The sequence below is a fragment of the Pteropus alecto genome, unplaced genomic scaffold (genome assembly GCF_000325575.1).
Source record: "Pteropus alecto unplaced genomic scaffold, ASM32557v1 scaffold67, whole genome shotgun sequence".
NCBI lineage: Eukaryota > Metazoa > Chordata > Mammalia > Chiroptera > Pteropodidae > Pteropus > Pteropus alecto.
The window spans coordinates 9,396,548-9,421,374 of NW_006441061.1; the positions used below are offsets into that span (position 1 = coordinate 9,396,548).

Sequence of the window (24,827 nt, forward strand, 5' to 3'; positions counted from 1 at the left end):
ACAGAAAAGATGAAGTCGTCCTCTACTCCCAGCCAGACTGGCCTCAGGACAGCTGTCGCTGCCGCCACACTGCCTGGCCGAACACAAATCTTCTCATGTTTGAGCATAAAAAGGAATTCTCTCAAACGAGAGCGTCCTGACCCAGGCGGCCACAACACGGGGGGCGAGGCCATGCCCACCGGCCGTTTGGGAAAACCCACTCAGGAAAGAGACAAGTACAGACATCTGTTAGGTAGGAGATTTGGGGTCAATTCGATCGTCCGTGCATCTGGACGTTTAACACCCTTTGAGAAGATTTAAAGAGAGGAACACTGCATCCCGTCACGTGGTGGCTGAGTAAGATGATGGGCAAAGTCAGTGACAAAGTGACAGGGTGCACGATGACCAACCAGTACAGCGCCCTTAAAGGAAACCAGAGGCGACCCAAGTCAGCTCGACACTGGGTGGGGACGGCCGCCACAGGTACCTGGTCAAAATGCTGGCTCACTTCGCGTGACAGCGAACTCATCGAACTACAGCGCGAAAGCTACAAAACAGCGAGAACACGGCACAGAGAGGGTCAGCGCAGGCCGCGCCCGCACGGCGGCGAGTCCCGGAGCGCGCCACGCGCCAGACGGGAAAGCGGACGGAGCGGACGGCTCCCTTGAACGCGCGGCCGCGACGAAGGAACGACCCCCGAGACACGCGGGCCCCCGTGCGCCAGGCCCCCGAGCGAGGCCGCAAACCCCTCGCCGCTTCTGACCGTTTTCCCAGAAACACAGCGACTCTTCCGGCTCTAAGAAGCGTCTGAGCCGCCTCCCTGCTCACTTTAAGGGGAGCGGTCACCGGTCGAGAAAGCCCCCCAGCCCGGACTGCGTCCGGACGGCCTCACCTCTCCTCCCTGCGGGCCGTCCGCTCGGTGGGGTGGGAGGTCCGAAGCAGGGGGCCCAGCGGCAGAGCTTAACTCCTGCTGAGAACAATGGACACGCACACAGGCAGGGCAGGGGACGCCGCATGGCCCTCCAGCCCAGGTTACAAACTGCTCTACTCCAGGCCCGCGCCCCTCAGGGAAGCCGTGGGAAGAACCTGCTGTAGGTGCCTGCAGGTGGCTGCCGGCACTGGCCACCTGCTGTGTCTCTCAGTGGCCTGTGGCCTGGTGCTGCTGTCAGCCCCTTCCACAGAGCAGGAAACTGAGGCCTTTACACAGACAGTGACCAGGGAGCCAGGGTGGGGATCCGGGCCCATCCAGCTTCACAGACCACACTCTGACCGTTACACTCCACGTTAAGCCTCAGACGTTTAAAAAAACACCCTCTTCGCTCCATGACTGCAGTGACGCGACCGCCACCTAACCTGTGTGCGCTTAGTTTGCGAATCCTTAGAGGACAGTCGACGAGAAAGAGACGCCCAACAGAGACGGGGCTCTCTGCGGACACCGCCCACACGGACTGCACAAAGCCGGGGCCGGCTTCCTGGGCTGGGGAGGGAGGCCTTGTCCCCTCGCCCCACCACACCTGCTCACCTGGGGCTCCGGGACGGGCTCCGCGTGGGCCTGCCCTTCCCCGCCGGCACCCGCTGCTGCGTCTGTGGGGAGACAGTGCAGGAGGAGCGTTGCCGTGTCTCAGACATCTCTGGGGTCCACTCACGATACCCAAGAGGGACAGCGTCCCACGTGCCCCCGCGGAGAAGGGACACGCGGCCCTTCGCACAACAGCCAGTCGTCTGTCTTTGAGGGGAGACGGAGGCCCCGACTCTCGGAGGGCCGAGGTCGGAGGCCAGGATGCCGAGACCGCCCACCCCCACAGCCTACCTGGGTGGGGTCCGCACAGGTGAGCCGGGATGGGGAGTGGGGCCAGCGGGGCGAAGAAGTCTGCAGGCGCGAGAGCCGGCTCCGTCTGCCGGCGCCCGCCGGGGTTCAGGACGTCCACGTAGCGCGCTCTGCTCCCGGCTGCGGCGGGGAGGAGGCACACTCAGGCCACGGGCCCAGCGGCCTGGGCTCCTCGCTGCGGCAGGAGAGCTTGGCCGACGAGCGGCCTCTCCAGAGGGCTCACTTGCGGGGCGCCAGCCCCAGCCGGGTCCACTCAACACCAGCACAGCCCGCCCGCCCCTCTCTGCTGCGGGGGTCTGCGGGGAGCAGCAGTGCGAGAGAACCGGCCTCACTCGCAATGTCTTCGTAAACCTGGGGCCTCCACAGGTGACAAACTGTCCCTTAACGCACGAGCTGTGATCACTGAACTTGGGTATGTCTGTAGGCCAGGTAAACTGTCCGAACGAACTCTGAGCTCTGGCTTGACTGTTACCTGCTTTTCTAGAAAACATGTTCACAGAGGATCCGGGGAGCCCGCCAGGTCCAGGGGCAGCAGCCTGTGGCGCCTTGGGAAGCGATATTGGCGGTGGGGGAGGAGCCTTCTTCTGCAGAGGAAAAGAGGCTTCAGATACGTGCTAACACAGGCCCCAGACACGCTGGACAGAAGCCTCCAGAAGCAGCGCCTCTGTTGGGCACAGCAGACACCCCGGTTCCAACGCACCTCCTCCTCCGGCTCGTTGACGTCCACCCATCGGTTCCTCTTCTCGTCCCACACGATCTGCCACGATTGGGAAGAGCAAGGGACGGGTCAGCAAGTAAAGCTGAACAGAATCGGGGTGATGACTTGTGACCCCTCTAGCACCAGGACACACGTCTGGGCTCGTTCTGAAGCCGGAACGCACGGTGTACACCAGCGCTGACAGACACGTCGCGACACCCACCGAGTCCTCGAGTGCCGCACTGGCGATACTCACCGACTTATTCTTGTCGTCTGGCAAGTAAGCCTCCGTCTTCCTCTTCCCGGGCAGCCAGCGAGAGAACCAGGACTCACCACTCTAAACACACACGAGGACACCTTAAGGACATCTCACCCAGTGCAATGACACAGGACAAACCCCATAGGACTCCGCTCAAAACTAAACAACGGTGACAGAAATCACAACCGAGGTCACCCTCTGGGGGGTGTTGACGGGTCACGGGAGGCTGGAACCGTTGCGACTCTGAGCTGGGGTGACGCATAAACAGACACAAGCATTCGCCCAGCTGGGTGCTCTCCCTGCGTGGCCAGGCCCTTGCCTCAGGCAGGGGCCGTGTCACCTGCGGGAGTCGCCCCTTACCCGCCTGGCGGGCTGCGCGTTACCTTCTTGGGCTCCTTGCTCTCTCTCCTGGCTGCCTGCACGGGGCTCTTCCCTTCGGGAGCGGGCATCATGGCCGGCGGCTGCAGGGCACCCGGGCTGGCAGCCCCCCACCCAGGAAGGCCCTCGGAGTCCTGCGGCCCCCGCGAAGACCCCTGTGTGAGGCAAGGTGGAAGCAGGCTCAGCGGTGGCACTTCCCCAAGAGGCCGGGTGATGTGAGGAGGGCGGAGGGCAAGGCGGGGACGGGAGGGCAGCCCGGGCCCTGGGGCTGACTGCAGGACCACCAGGCCATATCCAACGAGAGATGGCATCAAGGGGCATTGCAGGACTCAAAACGTGAGTTCTGGGGCCCAATGGGTGACATGGTGGGAGAAACGGACGCCGCACAAGCCCCGAGCACAGAAGAAAGACTGCTCAGGGTGGGGCCGCGGGCGTCTGCAAAGCACAACGCTCATCCCGCCCTTAGAGCTCTGCTTTCAATACAGTTAAGGTCTCCTCTTAACTTTTCCAAGGACAGAGTATCTTAATGTTAGGGTACATAATCAAAGTTTAAAACTACAGCGGTCTCCGGCTGACAGGTGTCCACACGGAGCTGGGTACTCATCCAAGAGGTTCCAGGATGCGGTGTGTACAAAAGTGTTTGTCCCTCCTGCTTGGGATCGGAGCAGACAGAGATGCATTTATACCAAACGTGTCTGATAAAATGAATCTCGGTTTCCAGAAAACGAGGGAAAATTTCAGAGTCTCTACTGCAGAGCTGCAGACGTCAGGGAAGGTCTCCATCATTTTAGAAGTGTCCGAATCACCAAGAACGTTTCGCTACAGGGGGGCCTTCGTGGCCCTCTTTCTACACGGAGTTACCTTCCCCCATTCGTGTTTTCACTAAACCTTCGTAATTTAAGGATTCGAGCTATTTTACAAGTCCCTTTTTCATAGACAATTTAACAAATAATTTCCTAATTTTCAGTGTTCTCTGTCTACTTGCAATGTGAATGAGGAGTCTAGGTACCTAATCAATGAAATTTATGAAAAACAAGCAGCTTAAAAGGAGATCGAGTACCATATTATCGAATTTTCCACCAAAATCCTCGTCTCTCAGCTCCGCCTGTGAGTCTCCGCCGGGCGCTCCGAGTGGCGCTGGCCCTGTGGTGGGAGAGAGCGTGTGACCGCGGTGCTGCGGGCAAAGGAGGGAGCTCAGCTCACGGCCACGCCCCGCACTGCCGTCAGAAACCCGCACACATCCCCAAACATGTCCCCAAACACGTGCAGCTTCTTTCCCAAAGTCTCTACTTTGCTTCGTCCAAGCAGGCAAAGACAGCGAGGCACAGATCAGCGACAAGAACCACCAACTCTGGCTCCAGATGGAGAGTGACAGCCCCCTGCACACTTGACAAGGTGTCAGCCTGGCCATACTACAAGGCCAGCTTGTCGTGCCTTGAATGTCCACTAACGACTCACATCCAACAAGAAGCCAAGCCACCAAAGAAACTAGAGTGATGTTCAATTAACCCATGCAGCTACAGCTCCTAGGCTTCTGGTATACATTAAGTGACACAGCTTGTTTCAAGTTCAAGTGACTTCCGCCTCTTCCACCAAGCACCTCCACGAACGGGAAACCCATTTAGTTCTGCTCTTGGGGAGGAACCTTGGCAGACCCACCTGGGTCCTGGGTCCTGGCCTCTGGCAGCCAGTGTCCACTCTCCTGGAGAGACGGCGTGCCAGGCGGCAGGCCAGGCCCTGGGCACAGAGCTGCAGGATCAGGCCCGGGGGCCTCTGCAAAGCCAAGTGCAGAACCTGGGGACCCGCAGCCAGGCCCCGGCTCCACAGAGCCCAGGGGTGGCTGCACTGGGAACATTGGCACCCTGGCAGGGATGGCTGGCGGGCCGTCGGGGAGCGTCAGCGGAGCTGCATGGAGATGATGGAGGGAAAAAACAGTCAGGTTGGCAAGGCTTTCTTGTCACCTGAAGCAGTTTGCTAGTGGTGACTCAATAATTTATTACATGCTACTCTAAACGGACACATTTCTCATTAAGAGATAGGAGAACCGATCACCAAAGCAGAAAGGGTCGAAGATGCCAGGACACACCTGCTTCGGGGAAAAGTGAACATGCACTTGTTAGGGCAGAAGGGAAGACGTCGTTAAACGCAACATGGGGCAGGGGTCCTAACCCCCGGCACACCCCAGTGAGCGGCTACGAGGTGCACAGCTCTCTGTGTCCCCTGAGTCCCCCATCTCCAGGGGTCCGACAGGCCACCCCCCCTACGGACTCGCCGTGGAGTGACAGCGGGGGACAGGAGACGCCAGGAGGCAGGCGTCTGGGGAGGGGTGTGCGGCTCACCTGAGGGCAGCAGCCGCAGGCCCTGGCCAGAGCACTCAGTGGCCGGCACAGGTGGCGCCAGCAACGGGTTGTCAGCGCCCAGGCCCAAGGGAGGTGTGAGTCCTGGGCCGTCACACTGTCCCAGCTCGGGGCTCAGCGAGCAGGCAGGGCGCTGGGCGAAGGCCGTGTCGGGGCTCTGCGGCACGGCGCCCTCCTAGGGGAGAGGTAGTTCAGGCCCTCCCGGCAGCCCAAGGCCGTGGGGGACACTTGTGCTGGGCTCCGGGAAAGCCTACCTCTCCCCAGAATGGGGCACACACACGCACCCTTAAAACTGTGCTGTTCACACCAACATGATGCATGACAGCCACGAGGGCACGAGCCACCTCGTCAGTGTCTCCCTCGGACCGACAGCCAGAGACGTACCTGCACCTGCCTCTCCAAGTGCTGCAGCTGGGACAGCCACGCCGGCTGCACGAAGGCCTCCTCCTCCGGCTTCTCTTTCAGCTGAGGATCGAAGAGTCGCAGCTGGGACGCGAGCTGGACGTGCGAGAAACGAAGGCCTGTCACTCAGGGACGGGGGCAGCGGTATCCAAAACCTGCTCTGACCTGGGACCAACGCAGCCTCAGCGTCAAATGGCGACTCTGTCTGGATCAGCGGCCTCAGCTGTCCCGCGCCCCACGTGCTGACGTGGGGTGCCGCGTGCTCAGGACACGAGCCTGGGACCCGACAGCCCATGGGCTGGCCTCCAGAGTCACCACGTGGGGCCAGCAGTGCCCGGACGCCCCGGAGTTGCCACCTGACCCTGCAGACAGGGCCTCACCCACCACAGACCCTGATGGGCAATCAGCGGGTGGGCCCTGTGTTAGTGACCGCTGGAGCTGGGAACGAGGACGAGGGCTTACTAAGTACTGTTTGTTATACCTAAAAACCTCCACAGTAAGAAGCTCGTTGAGGTGTCACATGAGCACGTTTTCAGAAATGAACCCCCTGGGGAGACGGAGTACGTGACGATGTGGCACTTGGTGCTGGGCGCTGTCCGCCCTTCTCCTTCGCAAAGCTCTCAGAGGCCAGTCACGCTGTCCCCATTTTACAGAGCAAGAAACGAGGCCTGCAATGGGCCACCAGGCCCCAAAGCCAGGCAGCTGGAGTGTGAAGGCACACGCCATAAACTGCAAGACTAGACTGCCTCGACACAGACGTTTCCGGAGACGGGGTTCCTCTTACTTTGAAGCTTCTGCTGTTTCTGTGCCGGCGTGAGACAGCTAAAGATCTCCTGTGCTAAACCGCGAATCACCAGGCGCCCGCCCTGGAACACTTCGGCTCCTCCATGCCTCCACGAGCCTGGCCCGCTGCCCATATGACCCCCTCAGCCCTGCGCCCAGAGCTCTTGATGCGCCAGGCTCAGCCCGGCAGCCACATGCCAGGGACGGAGACGCAGGAAGACAGTACCTGAACCAGCTGGCGAACCAGCACGGGGGAGTGCGTGCGGGGCTGCAGCAGGATGCTCTTGGCAATCACTTCACAGTAATGAAAGGCCTGTGTGGCGAACCCCATTTCGGCCAGGCGGCAGGAGTAGATGAATTTAAATACCTAAAACACACAAAGCCGGGCTGTCTCACGGCTCACCCCCTCCTCACGGCCCCACAGCCCCCAGGCGAGATCGTTCCGCATGTCCTGTATCTCGTGGGTGTCCCCAGCTCCAACAATGGCACCAGTCCCCACTCTGAGATATTTCAGGTCGAAGGAGCACCCGAATTCCTCAGAAACTGACCCCTGCTCAGCACTGCCTGTCACAGAGCCACGGGGCGCGCAGCCAGGGACGCAGAGATCTGACGCGCACTCTGGACCGCGGACCGCCTCCCCTGCGACTGCAAACTGGTCCACAGCCACGCTCCACTAGCACCCAACAGTGCAAGTGTGCAAGTGCGTACACACTCACACGTACACCCACTCCCCTCGATGCAAGAACAGCTACTAAAAACCAAGTACCAGAAACTCCAATACTTAAATAGCGAGACCCTAAATACAAACAAAACCCTCCATTCCACAGGGTTTATTCTCGAGCACTGCAAAGCTGAAACGTCTCCAAGAGCAGGTGACCAAGTGATAGGAGTCCGTAAACCTGGCCGCCTGTCGGCGGCGCCCCGCGGTCGCAGGCTCACCTGGAAGTTGGGCAGGGGCCCGCTCTGCGCCCCCAGGGACTGCGCGTACTCGTAGGCCTCCGTCCGCTGAATGGCTTCGTTGGTCGCAAACTTTAAAAACGGCAAACTGTTGAGGAAATGAGCTATTTTCATCTTTGAGCGTGTCACGCCACGTGGTACGACGCGAGGCTGCTACCCTAGGCGGGCCTAGTGGGGGGGACACGTCCCTCAAGGAAGACAGACACCGCTGGCACCGATGCTGCTCACCTGTGGTTCGAGCCGATCAAGACGAGCTTTGTGGTTTTCCTGGTGTAAACCCCAAACCCGACCTGGGCCATGAGGTAGCAGAAGTGCGCCGCGTCCAAGAGACCTCGCGAAGCTGGACACACGAACGGGCTCGGTCAGCGGGCTCCGCCCGAGAGGACAGAACGCGAACACAGACGCCGGACACGCAGAGGAACGCGGGCCTCGTGCCCCCCACGGCAGCACGACCCAGCGCCCGCTCCCAGGCCTGCCGCCGACCCACCTAGCGTGTCGCCCATCGTGGCCATCGTTCTGGACTCCACGTCCATGTTGTTACTCAAGTTGGACAGGACCATGGCGAGGTGTGGCCTCCAGTCCCCCCACTTCTCGTCTCCGCAGCACTGAAACCAGACGGAAGCAACGCACCCTCACCCCGGGAAGGGCGCCACCTCCATTCGCAATGGGCTCAGTGGGCGTGGCGGGAAGCAAGGGTCTCATCCTGAGATGAAGCCTTGCCCAGGAGACAGCGCCCAATGCAGCGCAGCCGTGAGTGCCGGGCGACCCCACTGACCGTGGACGCGGCAGGCATCCGCCCGGACATCAGCTGGTAGACAGTCTGCAAAGGGTCGTTGATCGGGAGACTGTTGGCGAACCTAAGACACACCGAGAGCCACGTTTCACTCGGCTCGGTTTAAAAATCAGGACAAGTCTGGTCTGGTCTCAGCCCGAGAGACCGGCTGACGCCGACCCAGGTGAGGCGCACGCAGCTCGGGACCAGAAGCTGTAAACGTGGCTGCGCAGCTGTGCCGAGCACCCGGGACTGGGACCACGTGGCACATGAGCTGCGTGTTAACGAAAAGCTCTTTAAAAACGCTATAAAATGTGAAGACTAAGGAACCCACTGAGAGTTTACAGAATTAAAGACTGTGCGGCTATAGGGCCGGGGCAACGCGTCCCCGTGACGGCACCGGGAGCAGTGGGCGTCCTCAGCTTTCTGACAACTACAGACACCTGTGCGCTTCGACAAGCTCCCGAGGCTGCGACCGAACCAGCCTGAGCTGCCCACGAACAGCCAGCCTGGCCACACGCTACCTGGTCATGACTCTGGCATGCGTCCGGCTGTCCATCTTGCTCGCAAGCAGCAGAGCGTGGCCCCACAAGCCGTTCTTCATCGCAGACTCCAAAGCATCCTGCAAAGCAGTTCTGCGTTAGCCGAGTCATCAGTTTACCTCCTGTGACGTGAGCCAGCAGTGGCAGAGTGCGTGTTGTCACGCACCACCAGGAAGAAGAAGGGACTCAGCTGCGGTGAAGACACACGTGACTCATCAGCCCCCGAAGCTCAGAACTTGGAAAGAAGCCGCTTGCCACTGCTCCCTCTAGTGCAAAGTCCCCGTGGCGGGAGGTCCCCGCACCTCCCTCTTACCATCTACTTGCAGGATAAAGAGCAAGTGCGCCAGAGGCAGGGACCACGGGGAGGCAACGCCACCATCCCCAGATGGTCCTTTCCCCTGTGAGAAATGCCACTTGCATGTTCCCGCCTCAGCTCCAGAATGACGTGAGGCCACCACTAGCACCTTTCAATGGGGACACAGCCTCCCTGGACCCAAAATAATCTGAGGTGTAATTCAGAACACTCTGACTAGCTGTTTTCTAAGTAACTCTGGGCCTGTCAGGCCCCTGCCGCCTGAGCCGGGCACGCGCTCGGCCTGTGCCCACAGCATAAGGGGCGCCCCTCCCGGCACCCAGCACAACCCTGTGAACTGCCACAGCACCCAACTGTGTGTGGCTTCCGGCGCTCCCTCTCGCCTGCAAGCCTTGGCACGTGCTTTGCTCTGACCGGTCCCTGTGGGGCACCCACGCCTACCAGCACCCAACTCGCTCAGAGATCCTGAGCTGGCCCCAACTGGGACAACAGGCTCCATTTCCCTCTCTGGCACGCATCTGTCCCTGAGACGCGCCATGTGTGGCAGGGCACGGCCTGAGCTCGAGAAATGCATTCATTTGTTGAATGACACCGAACCTGCAGGCCTTCGACCGTGGCGATGTTTACAAGATGCCGCCCACGCCACCTCCAGGGACGGTACGCGGGGCCAGGCAGCTTGTACACAATGGCACCAAGGCGCTCGTGCTCAGCCAACTGCACTCCGCCCGTCCAGCTGCTCCGCGCCCCAAGCCTGCCCAGTGGACGCCGGGACCCACCGGTGGCCCCGTGGGCTCAGGGGCCTACCTTCTTCCGTCCATAGAGCAGCAGCTCTCTGAACCTCTCGGTGTCCTTCTCCAGCGTGCCCGCGACAGCGGTGGCCTGCGTGTCAGTGAGAAACGCGAGCTGGGCCTCCCCGGACTCCTCCTCGTCTGCGCGCCCCACGGCTTCATTGGTGAAATCAATCAGGTTGGCCTCGTCGGGTGACTTCCCAGGAAGCCACACTGTCCTGTGGTCCCGTAACAACAGCTCCGCTATGTCTGTCCCCACCACGGTCTGCAGGGGGAGGATAGGAAGAATCACGGGGTACTCACTGCAAACAGGGCCTCGCCCAGGCCCCGCTCAGGTAAGGACCCCCAACGGGTCTCCTGAGGCGGGCACACGCGGCCACCATGAGGACAGAGTGCCACTCCCAACACGGCCAGGAGCCAGATGGACAGACCAGACCCTCCAAAAGACCAACACGGGAGCCCGAACCTCCCCCGCCCCAGATGCAGACCCTCCCCGTCTTCTGCCTCCCCACGCAGGCCCGGCACGGAAACCCTGCCCAACTCGGGGCCCAAGGGCTTGAGACTCGAGGCCCACAGAAGAGCTGCTCTAAGGGTAAAAGAGACACGTACCCCATTCTGTCTGCACAACAGAACAATAAAGTTCCAAAGGAGACTTGCAGACTCTTTGTCAATTAAGTTTTCGTTCTGCAAACACTTTGTGGCTTTGTTCTGTGCAAAATTAATAACATCCACTTTATGGGTGTCGTCTCTGAAACAAGAACGGCACTCAGTGAACGGCGACAACCACGGCCATGCGGCCAGGTGCGGCCACCGCCTCCAGACAGCGGCCCGGGTGCTGGGGCAGGGACGTACTTGCCGAGAGGCCCGGGGAATGACCGCATCTCGTCCTGCTCCGGCATGTGCTGCAGCAGCGTCTGCGAGAACGGGCGAGGGACAGAGGGCAGCTCAGGGGCGGGCACCTCTGCTGCCAGCCCACTCTGCACCGAGGGGGCTGAGATGCCCCACCACGGGCACAGCCACATCTGGTCAGCAGAGGGATTGTCACACTTCTGGGCGGTCAAATCCATTCTCCCCACCAAGCTCTGAAGCAAGGCCCCCACATGCGCGACAGGAGGGCTGTGGGGCTGGGAAACAGGGTGCCCACACCAGCCCCCAGGGCACCCCCTCCCCACCTCTACCCACTACCGAAAATCACCAGTAGAGCAAGCATGAACAGGGTCCTCCCCACAAAGTCAGAAATGCAAATACAGACAGAAAACCAATAGGCAAGAAAACCCAGTTGAACACAGCACCCAAAGCAGAGGCTTAACGTGCCGGCATCCGGGAGAAAAGACACAGGAGCAAACAGGACAGAAATAATCTGGCAGTTGAAGATTCACAGCAATTGACATTTTGCAAGGCCGTCTTCTCAGAGACGACGAAGCACAAGTGAAAGATGACAAATGCAAGGCACAGAGTGTACGGGCGGGGTCACCTCCATGCTGTGGACTTCCACCAAGGCCGGCTGTCCTTCTGAAGGCAGATTGGGGACCACTTTAATGAGCTGGCCCCCGGGACCAAACCGGGCACAGACGTGAGGCACGGAGAATTTCTCAGGAGAAGTGGGTCTTGACGGAACTACGTTTAAATGAAGGGAAAGGGAAACCGTTAGCGTGGAGGCCCCAAGGGCAGGGTGCTGTCCAGCCGGACTTCCCACGACCAACTCTCGGCTGCTGGACGGCCCGCCAAAAAGCAGGAGCTACGCGCGTGTGTCAGAAAAAGTTCAGATCATTAAAAACGAGAACTATCCTCTTCCAAACCGAAAAAGCTCCTCTGAAGACCCACTGGGAAGCATGTGACAGTGCTCCCTGGCGCTCGGGGCCCTGTGTGCCCTTAGCTTCCGGTCTATGTCACAGCGTCCAGCGAGGATGACAGAGACGCCTCAAATCAAAAAGAGAGGAAGATTTCTAACTGGATGCTGCTTTAAGAAGGAAAGGACACCATCGCGTCTCAGAACGTCAAACGTGCTCCTGCAGTTTCCAGGAAACAGTATCGGTTCTAACGTTTTAAAGAAGAACTGAGAATGTGGCCAGGCTCTGACCAGGTTTCCAGGGAAATCAGACATTTCCTCCAAAGGCTGCTAACCCGTGTGCAGGGCCCCGGCGAAACGAAGGACGAGGCCCCGCCCAGGAATGGGGCAGTCACACCAAGTGGACGTGACAGACAGGTCGGGCAGCTCTCAGGCCCGTGAACCAAACTGCAGCCCGTGCAATGCTATCAGCCCCTTGTGATAAGCCCTGTCACTCAAGATGGGTGTGCTGTCACACAGCTGTCCTTCCTCCACAGGGAAGAGCAGGCCAGGCCACCACCAGTCCCCATGTCACACCTTGCTCCCCACTTCCTGTCACAGGCGTGGAAGGCCGCCCGGTGCTGTGACCTGGCGCCTACTGCACCTGTAGGCAGGCGAGGCCTTGACCACACGCACCCTGCTCCACTGCGGGCCAGCCGCCATCAGCAGGGTAGCCGTACTCGGGGAAGCCGGGGGCGCTGTTGAAATTGCTGCCGTAGGTGTCGTAGGCGTAGTCCCCGTGGAAGGAGCCTGGTGGAGGCGGGACCTCGTAGGGACCAGCTGTCACATTGCGACTTCTGTAAACCTGACTCTTCAAAGACACAAAGCCCACAGGTGGGATCAGGTCATCGGGCAGGGCAGCCAGGCTTCGGGTCTCTGTCCGAGCCCGGGAAGGGGTGGCCCACCACCCACCTGTTGCGAGTGGGTGCTGAAGCTGCTGCGGCGGCTCTGCACGCTGGGCGCACTGTGCAGGCTCCGTGCCGAGTGCTCGCTGTGCACGCTGCGCCGGTCCGCATCCTCCCCGCATGTGTCCCTGTGGGGCTCGTGGTCGTCATCAAAACTCCCTGTGAAGCGAGGGTCGTACCTCCAGTGGTCGTATTTCCCAGGCCTAGAGGGAGCAGGGAGCAAAGGCAGAAAGGGGGCGCTGGGGGGCATCCTGGGCATGACACACAAAGCCCCTCAAGACTTGAGCCCCCACCAGGCCCTCATGGCCCCACGTCCTTCTGCCCCTCCCAGGCCTGACCCTGAGAAGACCAGTCAGAGCCTGCCCTCGAGCGGAGGCGCCGACAGCCAAACCCAAGTTCAGAGCCTGGAGACTCAGGAACACGCCCGTATGGGCAGTGGTCACGCCTCCCACAGAGGGACACCGAGACATGAGGAGCGAGGAGGGCACCCGGCTCCCGGGCTCCCATTCTGAAGCCGGCCCTCTGCCCACGGCCGACGTGGGACACACCAGAAGGCTCTAGTCCCTCCTCTCGCACACAGCGCTGTCAGGCCGGCGGCTCGGCAGGCTCCCGCACGCAGCTGCAGTGCGCGGGTCACAGAGACGTGCGGGCACGCAGGCCCCCCCACCCCGGGCGAAGCACACCTGACCCACCTGTCAGCGTAGGCGTACTGCTCCTTCCCCAGCGGCTCGTACTCGGCGTCATACCAGTACCTGCGGTCATAGAAGCGGGGGTCCCTGAGCCGAGAACCGTAAGCGTGCCGATCCCAGTGGCTTGGATCTGCGGGCGAAGAGTTCACGGGTTAACACGGCACGCAGGAGACGCTGCCTGCACTGGAGCAGCACACCTCCGGGGCTGGAGAGTGCTTCCCGGCTCCCTGTGGACCCACACGTTCCCCCGAAAGTCAGCAGGGCCTGGGTGTCGACTGAGACCCTGGAGGCCCTGGCTGCGTCCTGCTGTGCGAACACCACCTCGTGGCCACTGGCTGTCACAGTCTCTGTATGTTAAGAAGAAAACAAACTGCTGAAAAGCCGACATCTTTATTAATCTCACCTTGTCGGGACTTTTTAAGTTAATCCCATAACTAAATTTTACTCACATCTCTTCTAACATAGTCCAGAAAGTTTTAAGAAATACTGTCAAAACTAAATTACCTGAACTTCATCCTCTACCAAATGAACCATTTTTGGCAAACGTACGCAGAAACTGTGTGTGGAGGGGTGCCGGTGTACAAGGGGACATGGAGGCCTGTGGACATGGAAGTGGGCAGCTGCTAGGGAGAAGCGCAGGGCTGCAGGCCCGGCGGCGGGCAACAGGGTGCACGGGGACATGCCGCCGAGCAGGACACCCTGTAGTGCTGGAGCCACCGGCTATGTGTGGCCACGGAGCACGTCACACGAGCTACTGCAGCCGAGAGCTGCTGCCTGCCTTCACCCACTTCCATCAACTGGAATCAGCACAGGTGGGCAGGGCCGCTCCGAGACTAACAGTCGCGTCTGCTAGAAAGTCCGAGAGAACTGCCACGTGGCAAAGGCGCATCGGTGCTGGGATTCACACGCGATTTCTTAACGGGAAATGGCAACACAGCTTCCAGAGGCAGACTGCTCTCGATTGCTTCGGTTTTGAGGCAAAAGCAGAGACTAATAACAGGGACACTTCACCCAGAAGCCCGCAGAGCGCGGCTGTGCGCGCCACACCAGCGGCCCCCGTCCGCAGCTCCTGGCCCTACCTCCGTACTCATACTGGCTCGGGTAGTAGCTGGCATAGTAGTCGCTCTGGCTGCTCCATCCACTTTTGGAATAGTAACCTTCAGGATATGCTTGCCTGAAAAACACACAGTGCGGTTAAAACCTGCGGCTGGCGATGTGACATTGGCACAAGTGACACCCAGAGCAACGGGCGTTCGTCAAAGCACTTTGGCTGTGGACAAATTCTAATCGGAAGATCCAAACCACGATGGCGAGGGCGCGGGTCTCCCTGCCACACAGCGAACTGGAACTGGGATCTCTCTTCAGACGCGCAAGTCGTGCTTCAGCACGGGGCGCTCCGCCCCCTCGGGGCCGTGACAGGTTCTCGTCTCGCATCGCACTGAGCAGGACAGGTGCCAAGACATGAAAACCACCCGGAGGCCGATTTTCAGACCCCCCACAGGCCATGCTGTGGCCTCCGGGTGGGTCAACGTGTGTGGCCCTGGGGCCCCTCAGGGCCGCCCAGCGTGGCGCTCTCGCTGTGCCTGGCCGAGGCAGCATCCCCGAGCACGATGGCCCCGACTCAGTCATAGAGGCGGGACTCGGGGGGACAGTGGGGTCTGACCTCCAGGGGTGCCGCGCGTCTTGGCGAGGCTTAACTATGTTTTCGCTTTCTCACAGCAAGTTTCAGACAAGACTTGATTTTTAAAATTACCATTCTTCCTGTCGCACTAGCTGAGCCTGGGGCTTGGCTGGCACGGCCCTCGGAGCAAGTGCCCGGCCCTGGGGCCAGGTGTCCGGCTGCTCGGCCACAGGAAAAGCATCTGCCACCCGAGGGCCTGGGCAGGGAGCGCCACAGACAGCGTTCGTCCGCGCCCTGAGCGTGTCATACACGGGTCAGTGGGCCCCGGAGAGTGGCCGCCACGGCGTGCGACTGAGAACGGGCCACCTCCTCACCGCCCCAGCACCCGCTCAGCACGGGAAAGGCACGATCACAAAAAGCAGAGGTCCACCCCAGCACGGGCAGCTCCCACAGTGGCGTGGGCACAGGGAAGACAGGCTGACGCTAAACACCAGGTGGACACACACACACGTGTGCACACGCACTCTCCAAACAGAGTGGGGCCAGAAAGGGAGGGTTATTCTCCGGAGCTGTCACGAGGAAGTGGTGACACTTAGATAATGGGAACGCTACGGGTGAGGGTGACGGCCACGCACGTGGCACTGCGGGTGAGGGTGACGGCCACGCATGTGGCACTGCGGGTGAGGGTGACGGCCACGCATGTGGCACTGACCCAGCCTCTTTTTAAGTGCCTTCTCGATACTGAGCCAGCTCTGGCCTCTTGATGAGAACATGACGTGCAGGTGGAGGGGACCAGGACGGCAAGATGCCCGGGCCCACCCTCCCCAACACTCCCTTGCCTCTTGGGCTCCCTGAAGTAACACGTTTGCTTTGACTCCAAACCTTGCTTCCCAGGTGATATGGCGATACACAGGTGCTAAAACCCTGGGAACCTTCTCGCCTAAAGCACCAAAAACGCTGGGCCGCACGCGGGTGAGCGCGTCCCTCCGGAGCAACGCGGAGAGGTCAGCCCTGGCTCACGGCAAGTATCAGGCACTGAAGAACCTGGGGTGCCAGGGCCTCATCAGTGCCCAGGCCATCCCTGCTCCAAGTTTAAGACGCCACAGTCCCTCACAGCACAACCTACACTGGTGCAACGTCTCCTTCCAGCCTGACCACGAGCAGCTGTGGCTGAAGGCTCTGGAAGGCGGGCAAAGCCGAGCAAGCTCATGCCCCCTTCGTTCTGACTCCACCAGCAGCTGAGTGGGAGGACTCTGGCCTGCTGACCTTACGGGCAGAGGCAGGACGCCAAGACCCTCTTGACACGCCTCGTTTGTAATCACGAACCGAGGCACATCAGTGTTAGAAGTGGGACAAAGGCGTCCGCAGGCGCCGGCACAGGAGGTGGGCAAGGACGTAGGCTTTTGGGCCCAGGTGCCAGCTGTGTTCCGGCCCCAGCCCGCCTGGCCTAAGAACCGTGGGATCTGCGTGACCGGCAGCGGGAAGAGGCGACGCGGGTGAAAAACTGCGCAGCCTAAGGACTCCAGACATTCGGCCAGCCAGCCCGCCTCCAGAGCCTGCGCATGCCTCAGTGGCGGGATAATCACTCGGCCCGCGCACGGATGCTGCGCGTGGGCCCCACGTGGTGTCTTCTTGGTGGCCCTGTGCAGGGGCTGCCTGATCAAACACTAGCTGGCAACATGACCACGACTGCATGGCAGTGTGCTCAACTCAAATTAAAAACACAGCCTACAACCTGTCCACACTGCCGATACATCGGCACGGCAAACAGGCGCGCGTGCTCCCCTACGCATGCACGACCACGCGACCGCGGCCAGCAGCACACACGTCAATCACCTGGCGGACGGCCGGTCTGAGCAGTGGCTGGCCCGGGAGCTGGGCCGCTCAGGATCAGGGTAGCGGTAGTTCTCAGCGTAGGCGGGTGTCGCACTGTCGTAGGGCCTGTATCTGGGCTCGTACAGGCCGTACATGTCCTGTGGGAAGACAGGTGTGTGCCACGTTAGACACCAATGCAGAGCCAGCCCTCTCGGAGACCAGCGCAGTTCTACGTGACACAGATGATGGTGTGCCAAGGACCGTGGGACAGAAATGTCCTACGAGAGCCGAGCTTAGCGCCGGCCCCGCCCGCCCGCTGTAAGTCGGTGACTATCAAACTCCCTAGCCCATAGTCCCAACGCCTCGGCGGACCTCGGGCGACGCTGGGCCCGGACTAAACGTGATAGAGAACACATAACCAAACGTGTCCATCGTTTTTCAAATAAACGCAGATTAAATCAGAACCTAATTTAGACGATGTTCGTGACCTCACAGCGCCCACCGCGGAGAGCGGCAGGAGGAACCTCCCGTGCAGCACGCGGGCCTCACTCTGCCACGCAAGGGCCTTTAGACACTGCTTCTCCCGGTCCCCACAGAAGTTTCAAGTGGCTGCCCTCGCTGCTCAAAGCATGCAGCCAGAACTGGTTCTGCAGACCACTGACAGGTGCAACAGCCAACAAAGGGCCCGTCACGCAGGTGGGGGATGCGGTGTTGGACAAAACTCAGCAGGTATCCTACACCGTGCAGGGCGCTAATGCGTGCCACGGACACTGGACACGGGCCCACCTGGCAGGGTGGCTGAGGCCGCACGCGGCGCTGGCACCCTGTACGGCAGACTACGGCTCACTTCAGTCCACCCAACCGAGCCCTGCCAAGGCACACATGTGCAAGAAACCGCCGCTCAGGGGTTCGAATGTTGGAGTCCGGCCTTACCTGGTAGTAGAGGGGGGTGGTGCCAGGGTCTGGCAGGTATGGCGAGGGGTACTGGGGCTGGTAACCGTCGTAAAAGGATCTATGATAGTAGTAGGGTGCCAAGTCCGGGGCTGGCTGCGGCAGCCACTGCGGGTCCGACCGCACTGCTGCCTGGCTTGAACTACTGGACACGGCCGAGGCGCTGGAGGACTGAGGCGGCCGTGGCAACAGCTGCTGGCTCGTGTCAGCTGGAGCCAGACTCGCTGGTAGTTGGGCTGAGTCTGGGGGTCGGCCTTGCGCTGGCGGACTCCTTGGGTGTGAAGGTTCTGGAAGCGCTGCTCTGGGCCCCTGCGGGGGAGTTGGCGCTGGCTCCTGCTGGGCTCTCTCCAGGCCTCGCTGGTCCTGAGCGTCTGTCGTCACCTGCTGGTAGAAATGGTCTGGGTTAGGTGGCCCAGGCCGCCTGGGTTGACTGGGAGTGGGGTGCTGGTGAGAAGTGGGGCCATCGGAATGGGGCGAGCTCTCCGTCCTTACGGGAGTTCCTGACGTCCTGGGGGCTGCGGAGTCCAGGGCTCCTGGAGTCTCTTCCCGGTTACTGGGGAGCTCTGCCTTGTGACCGGGCGGCCCCGAGGTGGCGTTGGCGGGCAGCACCAACGTCACACCTGTGTCCCCAGCAGGGCTAGTAAGCAACTCTGGAAGGGCAGTCTCTGCACTGTGAATCTTTTGAGCTTCTAGAAGCAAGCTCTTTGGAGCTGGATGAGAGGGCGGATGAACCAGCAAATTAGCAGGCTGAGTGGAAGCCATTTCAGGTGTACCAGTAACCTGGGGACGATGACTCTGGGTAAGACTGTGAGGCAGAGGGGAGGAGACCTGGGAGCTGGCCGGAAGCCCAGACAGAGCGGTTTCTCCGGAATCACCACCAACGGCCCGGCTGCTCACCACGGCTCTGTCTCCTGCCCAAGCATCTCTGTGGGACCGAGCCTTCTCGGTGGGAGTCGACGAGGACACAGAGAGATTGACGGGCTGAGCGGGGCTACAGCTCTGATCGGGCTGGGCAGCCAGGACCGGCTGATTCTGCAAAGACTCGGTGGGCGGCGAGGACAGCAGACTGGCATAACCGGAACTCGCCTGCGACAGAAGGGCCTCCTCCTCTCCCATTTGGGGAGGGTTCTCGAGGTTCTCAGACGCGCCCATGCCGTCGCCACTCTGCAGAGGCGGGAGGAAGCCCGGCGGCCGGGACAGCGGGTCGGCTGTCCCCTCATCTGGAGGCTGAATCACTTCTGAGGACTGCGGCCTCGCGGGCACGTGGAGTGCGGGCGCGGCGGGGGCGAGGAGGACATTGCCTCCGAAGTCCGGCAGCTCGTTCTGCGCCCACAGCGTCGTCGCTGGGCTCTCACACTTCGCGGCTCCATGGGCCCTAGTCATGGGCCTCTTCTCGGGTGTCAGGGGCACGGTCTCCAATGGCGGCCCCCCAGCGTGCGGCAGCCCATGGCCGGCCTCCGTGGGCGTGCTCAGACGCGGAGAACAGACCCGGGCTGGGCATAGGGTCTCCATGTTGTCCGGCGGCTGCTCCAGGTTGCCCGGGCAGCTGTCGGGCGGCGCGGCAGCCGGTCTGGGCTGCCTCTGGTGGGTACGGGTCTCCCTCAGCTCGCCCACCATGTTGGCGCGATCTGCCTCGACCAGTTTGACTCCAACGAAGTGGGATTTCACTGGTTCGAAAGAACTGTTTGCACTCGTCTGGAATATCCCTGTGGGTTTTGGGGGGCTTGGGGCTGAGGGCTGGGCCAGGCTGCCGTGGTAATCCGGGCTAGCAGGGGCCTCATCTGCCTCGCCTCCCACGGGAGAAGAGTCGATTTGCTTAAAAAAGCTCCCTGAAGCCTCGTCCTCAGGTTTCCCAACTTCTTGCTGAATGAAGGTGCCCAGGTCCTGGGGCCTGGAGACACCTGGATGGCTCCGGTGGCTCCTGCCATTGTAACTGGAAGACACACTATCGGATCGCACGGGGTGCAGCGGTGCATCCAGGGCCTCAATGTTGGGGCCCTCACCTCCAGCATGGCCCACAACACTGCGCCTGGGGACGGCTGGCCCGGGAAGGGGCCCGTATCTGAGCTGATCGCCTGGGGAGGAAGGGTCCAAACTCGGGGGTTCGCGTGGCAGAACCTCTTGATTCTGAGTGAATTCTGAGTTCTCAGCGTTCTCATAGTGCGAGCTGCCAGCGTCCCGAGTCCTCGCACCTGCTGTGTCGCCCCAGACGTCAACAACGGCTCTCTCGGTGGCTGGCTGATCGTGCTGGATGCCTGCAGACTGAGGGAAGAAAGGCTGTGTGTCTCCTCCCCGCTGCGTGGTCTCACTGTTGGAGGTGCTGAGAAAGGCCTGATAAACGCCGCCTGCTCCCACGTACGCAGGAGGGTGGCCAAGTCCAGGGCCGAGGGAGACACCATCAAAGTCAGACTGACCAGCCAAGCCTGTTTTTTCAGAGGCAAGGTTCTCCTCATTTTCTGTCTCTCCCCCTTGGAAAAACATGGAGAGCACACCCGAGTCTGCTCCTGGCAGGGCCTGGCCGGTCCCAGGCCCCAGCGGGTACTGCAAATGGCTTTCTGGGCTATTTCCCTGAGTGGGGGGGTTCACGGGAGCAGGATCTGGCAACTGCTCTATCTTCATTCCTGGACTCGGCCTCAGCTCCTGGCCAGCCCGCGTACTCCCAACTCTGAAATTCTGCCTGAACGTGTTTTCAAGATCAAAGTTACTTCCTGTGTGGTGTCCACTCTGCAGGCCGGGTGTCTCATCTCTTCCGTCACGGCCCAGTGGTCCTGGTAAAGACGCCAGTGGGCTGTGCTGCTCGTGGCCGGGACCCTGGTGTGGGTTGGATGGAGTGCGGAAGTGGCCAACGCTGGTGGCCTGCGGCACCATGTTCTGGACGGATCCTTCCGGGCTGGGCCAGTAATGCTGACCCAAGGGCTCTGGGCCTCCTGGCCCCCACTGCCCTGGCATTTGCTGACGAGGCTGAGAGAAGAAAAGGGACGCTGCTGGTGCTGCAGCCACGTCGTGCAGGTTCTGCCCACTCGGGGGTCGGTCAGTCCCAGGCGGGTCCCTCTGCAGATGGCCCCCATGGAAACGCTCATGACCTGCTCCTGGAATGTGCTGAGTCTGAACCTCACGCTCAGAGCTGGAGGCGCCCTCGGCACTGCTGTTCATCTCAGGCCCAGGCGGTGCTGCAGGGGTCGACACACTGGAAAACGGGCTGGCATCTGCCCTGGGCTGCCACAGGGGCCCCAGCAGAGGCTCGCGGGGTCCTTGGGAGCTACTCCCAGTATTTGCATGAGGCATAGGCAGACCAGGGCGCTGAAGAGACATGGGTGGGGCTGGGCCTGGCAAAATGGGTGGGCTGCTTTTGGACGCACTGCCCAGCGATGTGTTTTGGAGCGCCTGTCTGCTAAAGGCAAACGGATCCGTCACCGGCTGCGATGGGCGAGTTACTGGAGCCACTGGTGCATTGGCAGTCACCTGTCTCCTGTACGGGCTGGTGGACCAGAGCATGCTCTGCGGATTCCCGGTTGGAGGGGGCCCCACCACGCTGGGTGGGACGGCCTGGGGCGGCGGCTGCATGACCGGTCTCTTGCACAGCCAGATGCCGCTTACAGAAAGAAGCAGGAAACAGGCTTTCCTTAATCTGAACTAAAAAAGAAAAAGATATAATCCATAGAGTCAAAGTTCTGACTATAATCAGGAAAACTAAGACGAAAGCCTGAAAATGATTTCACATCATGTTAAATCCCGGGGGACACATCTCTGCCACGCCCACTCCCCAGACCTGCCACCCTGTCCCGGGAGTGCCCTGAGCGAGGATACTGGATGGGAACACAGAAGCTGGGGGTGCCCTGGCTGAGTGACTTCAGACAAGTCACAGCCCTTCTCTGGGACTCAGTTAAGTAACCCGGCTAAGTACCCACCCAGAATGCCCGCTGCCTCCGTGAAGCCCTCACCGAGCTGGCAGGAATGAAGGAGAACCTGCCAGCCTGATTCGCTCCAGGGACGTAGTAGCTTCTCCTGTAACTTCTCACTAGATCCAGAAACGTCTCACTAGATCTCGATCCAGAAAGAGCCAACTCCTCTATTAGACTGCATATCACACTTTTCACTCTGGTGACTCTTAAACCTCGGAAGGAAAACCAAAGTTGAAACTGTGCTCTTCCGTTTTCTTTAATGAAAGAGCATCATAAAGTACAGAGTAATACAAGCTGCAAAACACACGTGTAAAATAAGTTCATCCAAAATGCCTTTTATCCCACCGTGGAAATGTCTCGCCCAGGGCGCTGGGACTGGGTAAACCCCAACAGCCCGGTGAGGCGCCTCCAACCGCTGGACCACGCCTGGGGAACCCCAAGCCCATGTAAAGCAGCTGCAAGAGTAACCAAATGACCGGATTCAAACATTTAAATGATAGAGAGCCAAAAACCTTTTACAGAAAAAAGTGCAAAAATCCTCTTCCGTGCTTTTTGTTGTTTTCTTAATAAAATACATGAAGCATAATCTTGAGGAGTTAGCCTGTAATTTTAAGACAAAAAATCCAGTCCTGTCTCTTTACAATGCCCGTCTCTGGGCATCGGTCTCACCAACAGGTTAAGGTTAGCCACTCAGGAGAAACGCAAACACCCAAGGGAGAAATGGCGGAAGGACTCCGGAGTTTAATCCGCACGAGTAATGCTTTTGTTCTTGGAAATCTGACACTTGGATAGAACACTCATGAATGTATTTTAGGCAAAGCAATTTACAAATAGTTCCTTTCCCTATCTGAAAACTAGTCCCACGGACCTCTGAATTTGCTACCATGACTGCCCACAGATGCCATCCTAGGCCAACAGGAAACCCTGTCCGACTGACAAGCACTTTGAAACTCACTCGATTTAATGGACTGTATCTTAGGAACAGCAGCAGAGACCTCACTTGGTCCAGTCATTTTAAAACACAGCACATTTACAGCCAGCCTCAGCCTCATATGGACTGAGGGCAGGACAGGCAGAGCCCCTCCTCCCGTCTGTGAAAACGGGCACCCAGGACGCTCTCAGGATGCAACTTCCTCCTTGTGAGGCTTCCGCACCAGACCGTCAACCAGTCCAAGCAGCGAGGGAAAAAAGGACAGGGCATAGCACAGAGGATTCGTTCGTCAGGTGTCACTGAGAGCGAGACGGGCCTCCCGCTGAGTGGCTTGGGCACACTACTTCCCTTCCTGCAACCCCGTTTATCTATGAAGTGAGAGAACGTGACGATTTTGAAGGTCCCTTTGGGTTTCATCTTATGAAATTCTACTCATAGTGGATTCTGAGATACCCTAACCCTTCCCAAGGTTTAATACAGAAATCTCATCAGAATCTAAACTTCGCAGGTTTCTACTTAAATGTTTTCCTTGCAGAAACTCTTATAGTTATGTCCTCAACTCCTGGACTAAGAACTTTTTAGAAGCAAACACTATTGCTTCCCTACAGAGTAGATCGCCCGCTCTCCCCCCTTCGCCACTTGAGGACTTTAATGAAATACAAATTTCGTGAGAAACAATCTTGAACGATCTTAGTCTTTTGCTCTTCTTCTATTCACCAGCAGAGAAACAATGCAACTAACTGCACATCACTTACTGTACCACAGGGCATTCACTCTGCCCAGGAAGTCACTCCGTGGCCTCCAGTCACCTGACTATAAAAGGCGGACTGTTTCAGAGACCAGCTGGCCCTAAAGATGCACTGCTCGTCAACCTAGCTCTCCAATGAAACCTCTCGTATCTGTGGGACGTACTCAAGCACAAGCTGTTTTCAATATAAACTCCTGGCTACTGAACTGAGAGCTTAAAGCTCCCTCCTTCCCTCCCTCCCAGAGCCGCTGCCTCAAGCTGCAGGTGTGCGAACCAACATGAGCAAGAAGCACCTATGAGTCTACCCTCTGCCTCGCTCTCCTCTGCCAGACTATGGGATGCTTGACCCAAAGACACCATAAACTCCAACTTTTCTCAGTACAGAATTAAACATCTTTAGATATCCAAGAAAAACGGGGAGTCTGAACACTGCTGAGAATGACAAAGATCCCAAAGGGTACCCTGACACTCAGGACAGAGTTTGCAGAACGAATCAGGTTAAAGTTTACAACACTACCCTAAAGGAAACTCTCAGTACAATTTGGAGACTCACCGCAGAAACTGCGACGGAGGGTAGGTGAGTAACAAGGAACAAGCGGCACTATTCTGCCTCTTGTCTTTGTAAGATAACAGCACCCAGGACACTAAGAAAAGGCAAGGGGGAAAAGGTGCGGGCAGGGTGGCTATGCTCAAACTCACACAAGTGTCACTAGGAACAACTGTGACTCAGCTTGCTTCTTGCCATATATGGGGATGGAAAGCACCTGCATCACATATGTATTTAGAGCAGAAGTTAATAAGCAACTACATCCAATCTGCAAGCCATTTAAAAGTGAAGCAGCAAAAACATTTTAAATGGCTGTGATGTGTCTAGATGCTCCACTAAAACACTTTCATCACAAATAGAGCGGCCCAGTTTACGCACCCTCTAACCCTTGATATAAAACACAAGCACTCGACCTCTGTTGCAAAACCTTAGTCACCTTGCCACCAAATTACCCACAGACAACAATGCTGCTCCGTGCTTCAAGTGCAAGTGTTTCCTCATCTGCTTGGCTCAGCAGAAATCTTCCAAACAATGAGGACAAAACTTCAGAACCTCAGCAGCAAAGGACACACTAAACTGTTAGATTTCCTAAGTGTTTGTACTCTTTAAAAGTTGCAGGTCTGGCCTATTTTCCATCCATTCCAACACGACCCCACACCGAGGCCTCCATGGCTGACACAAGCGTCAACAGAGCGGGGCCGACAGGCACTTGCCAAGGACCAAGGGCCCGGCCGGCTAAGTGTGGGGTCCGCGTCAGTCTGACCGGCGGGCAACACGGTGAGGGGAGCCGCTTCCCGGCCCCGCAGGCTCCCACCCGCCCCGGCATCCCGGAGAC

The 24,827-nt window shown here is 59.2% G+C and overlaps 1 protein-coding gene across 8 annotated transcripts in view; it reads right to left on the bottom strand.

The window, feature by feature from the left end:
- The window catches only part of SEC16A (SEC16 homolog A, endoplasmic reticulum export factor), a 28,650-nt gene that overhangs the window by 2,908 nt on the left and 915 nt on the right, over positions 1-24,827 (bottom strand). Inside the window, exons 2-31 of one of the 8 annotated variants that reach the window (XM_015594211.2) lie at positions 21,773-21,978; positions 18,357-21,497; positions 17,847-18,248; positions 16,935-17,071; positions 14,557-14,651; positions 13,481-13,607; positions 12,796-12,991; positions 12,520-12,694; positions 11,530-11,672; positions 10,908-10,969; positions 10,665-10,803; positions 10,072-10,320; positions 8,937-9,034; positions 8,416-8,497; positions 8,128-8,245; positions 7,869-7,980; positions 7,623-7,728; positions 6,910-7,050; positions 5,883-5,996; positions 5,481-5,673; positions 4,801-5,046; positions 4,202-4,284; positions 3,147-3,296; positions 2,761-2,841; positions 2,508-2,564; positions 2,280-2,391; positions 1,790-1,927; positions 1,502-1,563; positions 872-949; positions 467-526 (exon numbers count right to left, since the gene is read on the bottom strand). In XM_015594211.2, the coding sequence (XP_015449697.1) occupies positions 467-526; positions 872-949; positions 1,502-1,563; positions 1,790-1,927; positions 2,280-2,391; positions 2,508-2,564; positions 2,761-2,841; positions 3,147-3,296; positions 4,202-4,284; positions 4,801-5,046; positions 5,481-5,673; positions 5,883-5,996; positions 6,910-7,050; positions 7,623-7,728; positions 7,869-7,980; positions 8,128-8,245; positions 8,416-8,497; positions 8,937-9,034; positions 10,072-10,320; positions 10,665-10,803; positions 10,908-10,969; positions 11,530-11,672; positions 12,520-12,694; positions 12,796-12,991; positions 13,481-13,607; positions 14,557-14,651; positions 16,935-17,071; positions 17,847-18,248; positions 18,357-21,428 (6,828 nt within the window). In that variant the 5' untranslated portion in view covers positions 21,429-21,497; positions 21,773-21,978. Of the gene's footprint in view, positions 1-466; positions 527-871; positions 950-1,501; positions 1,564-1,789; positions 1,928-2,279; positions 2,392-2,507; positions 2,565-2,760; positions 2,842-3,146; positions 3,297-4,201; positions 4,285-4,800; positions 5,047-5,480; positions 5,674-5,882; positions 5,997-6,909; positions 7,051-7,622; positions 7,729-7,868; positions 7,981-8,127; positions 8,246-8,415; positions 8,498-8,936; positions 9,035-10,071; positions 10,321-10,664; positions 10,804-10,907; positions 10,970-11,529; positions 11,673-12,519; positions 12,695-12,795; positions 12,992-13,480; positions 13,608-14,556; positions 14,652-16,934; positions 17,072-17,846; positions 18,249-18,356; positions 21,498-21,772; positions 23,991-24,827 lie in introns of those variants that run through there. The other 7 variants (XM_025051125.1, XM_015594212.1, XM_025051121.1 and 4 more) reach the window with 7 other exon arrangements.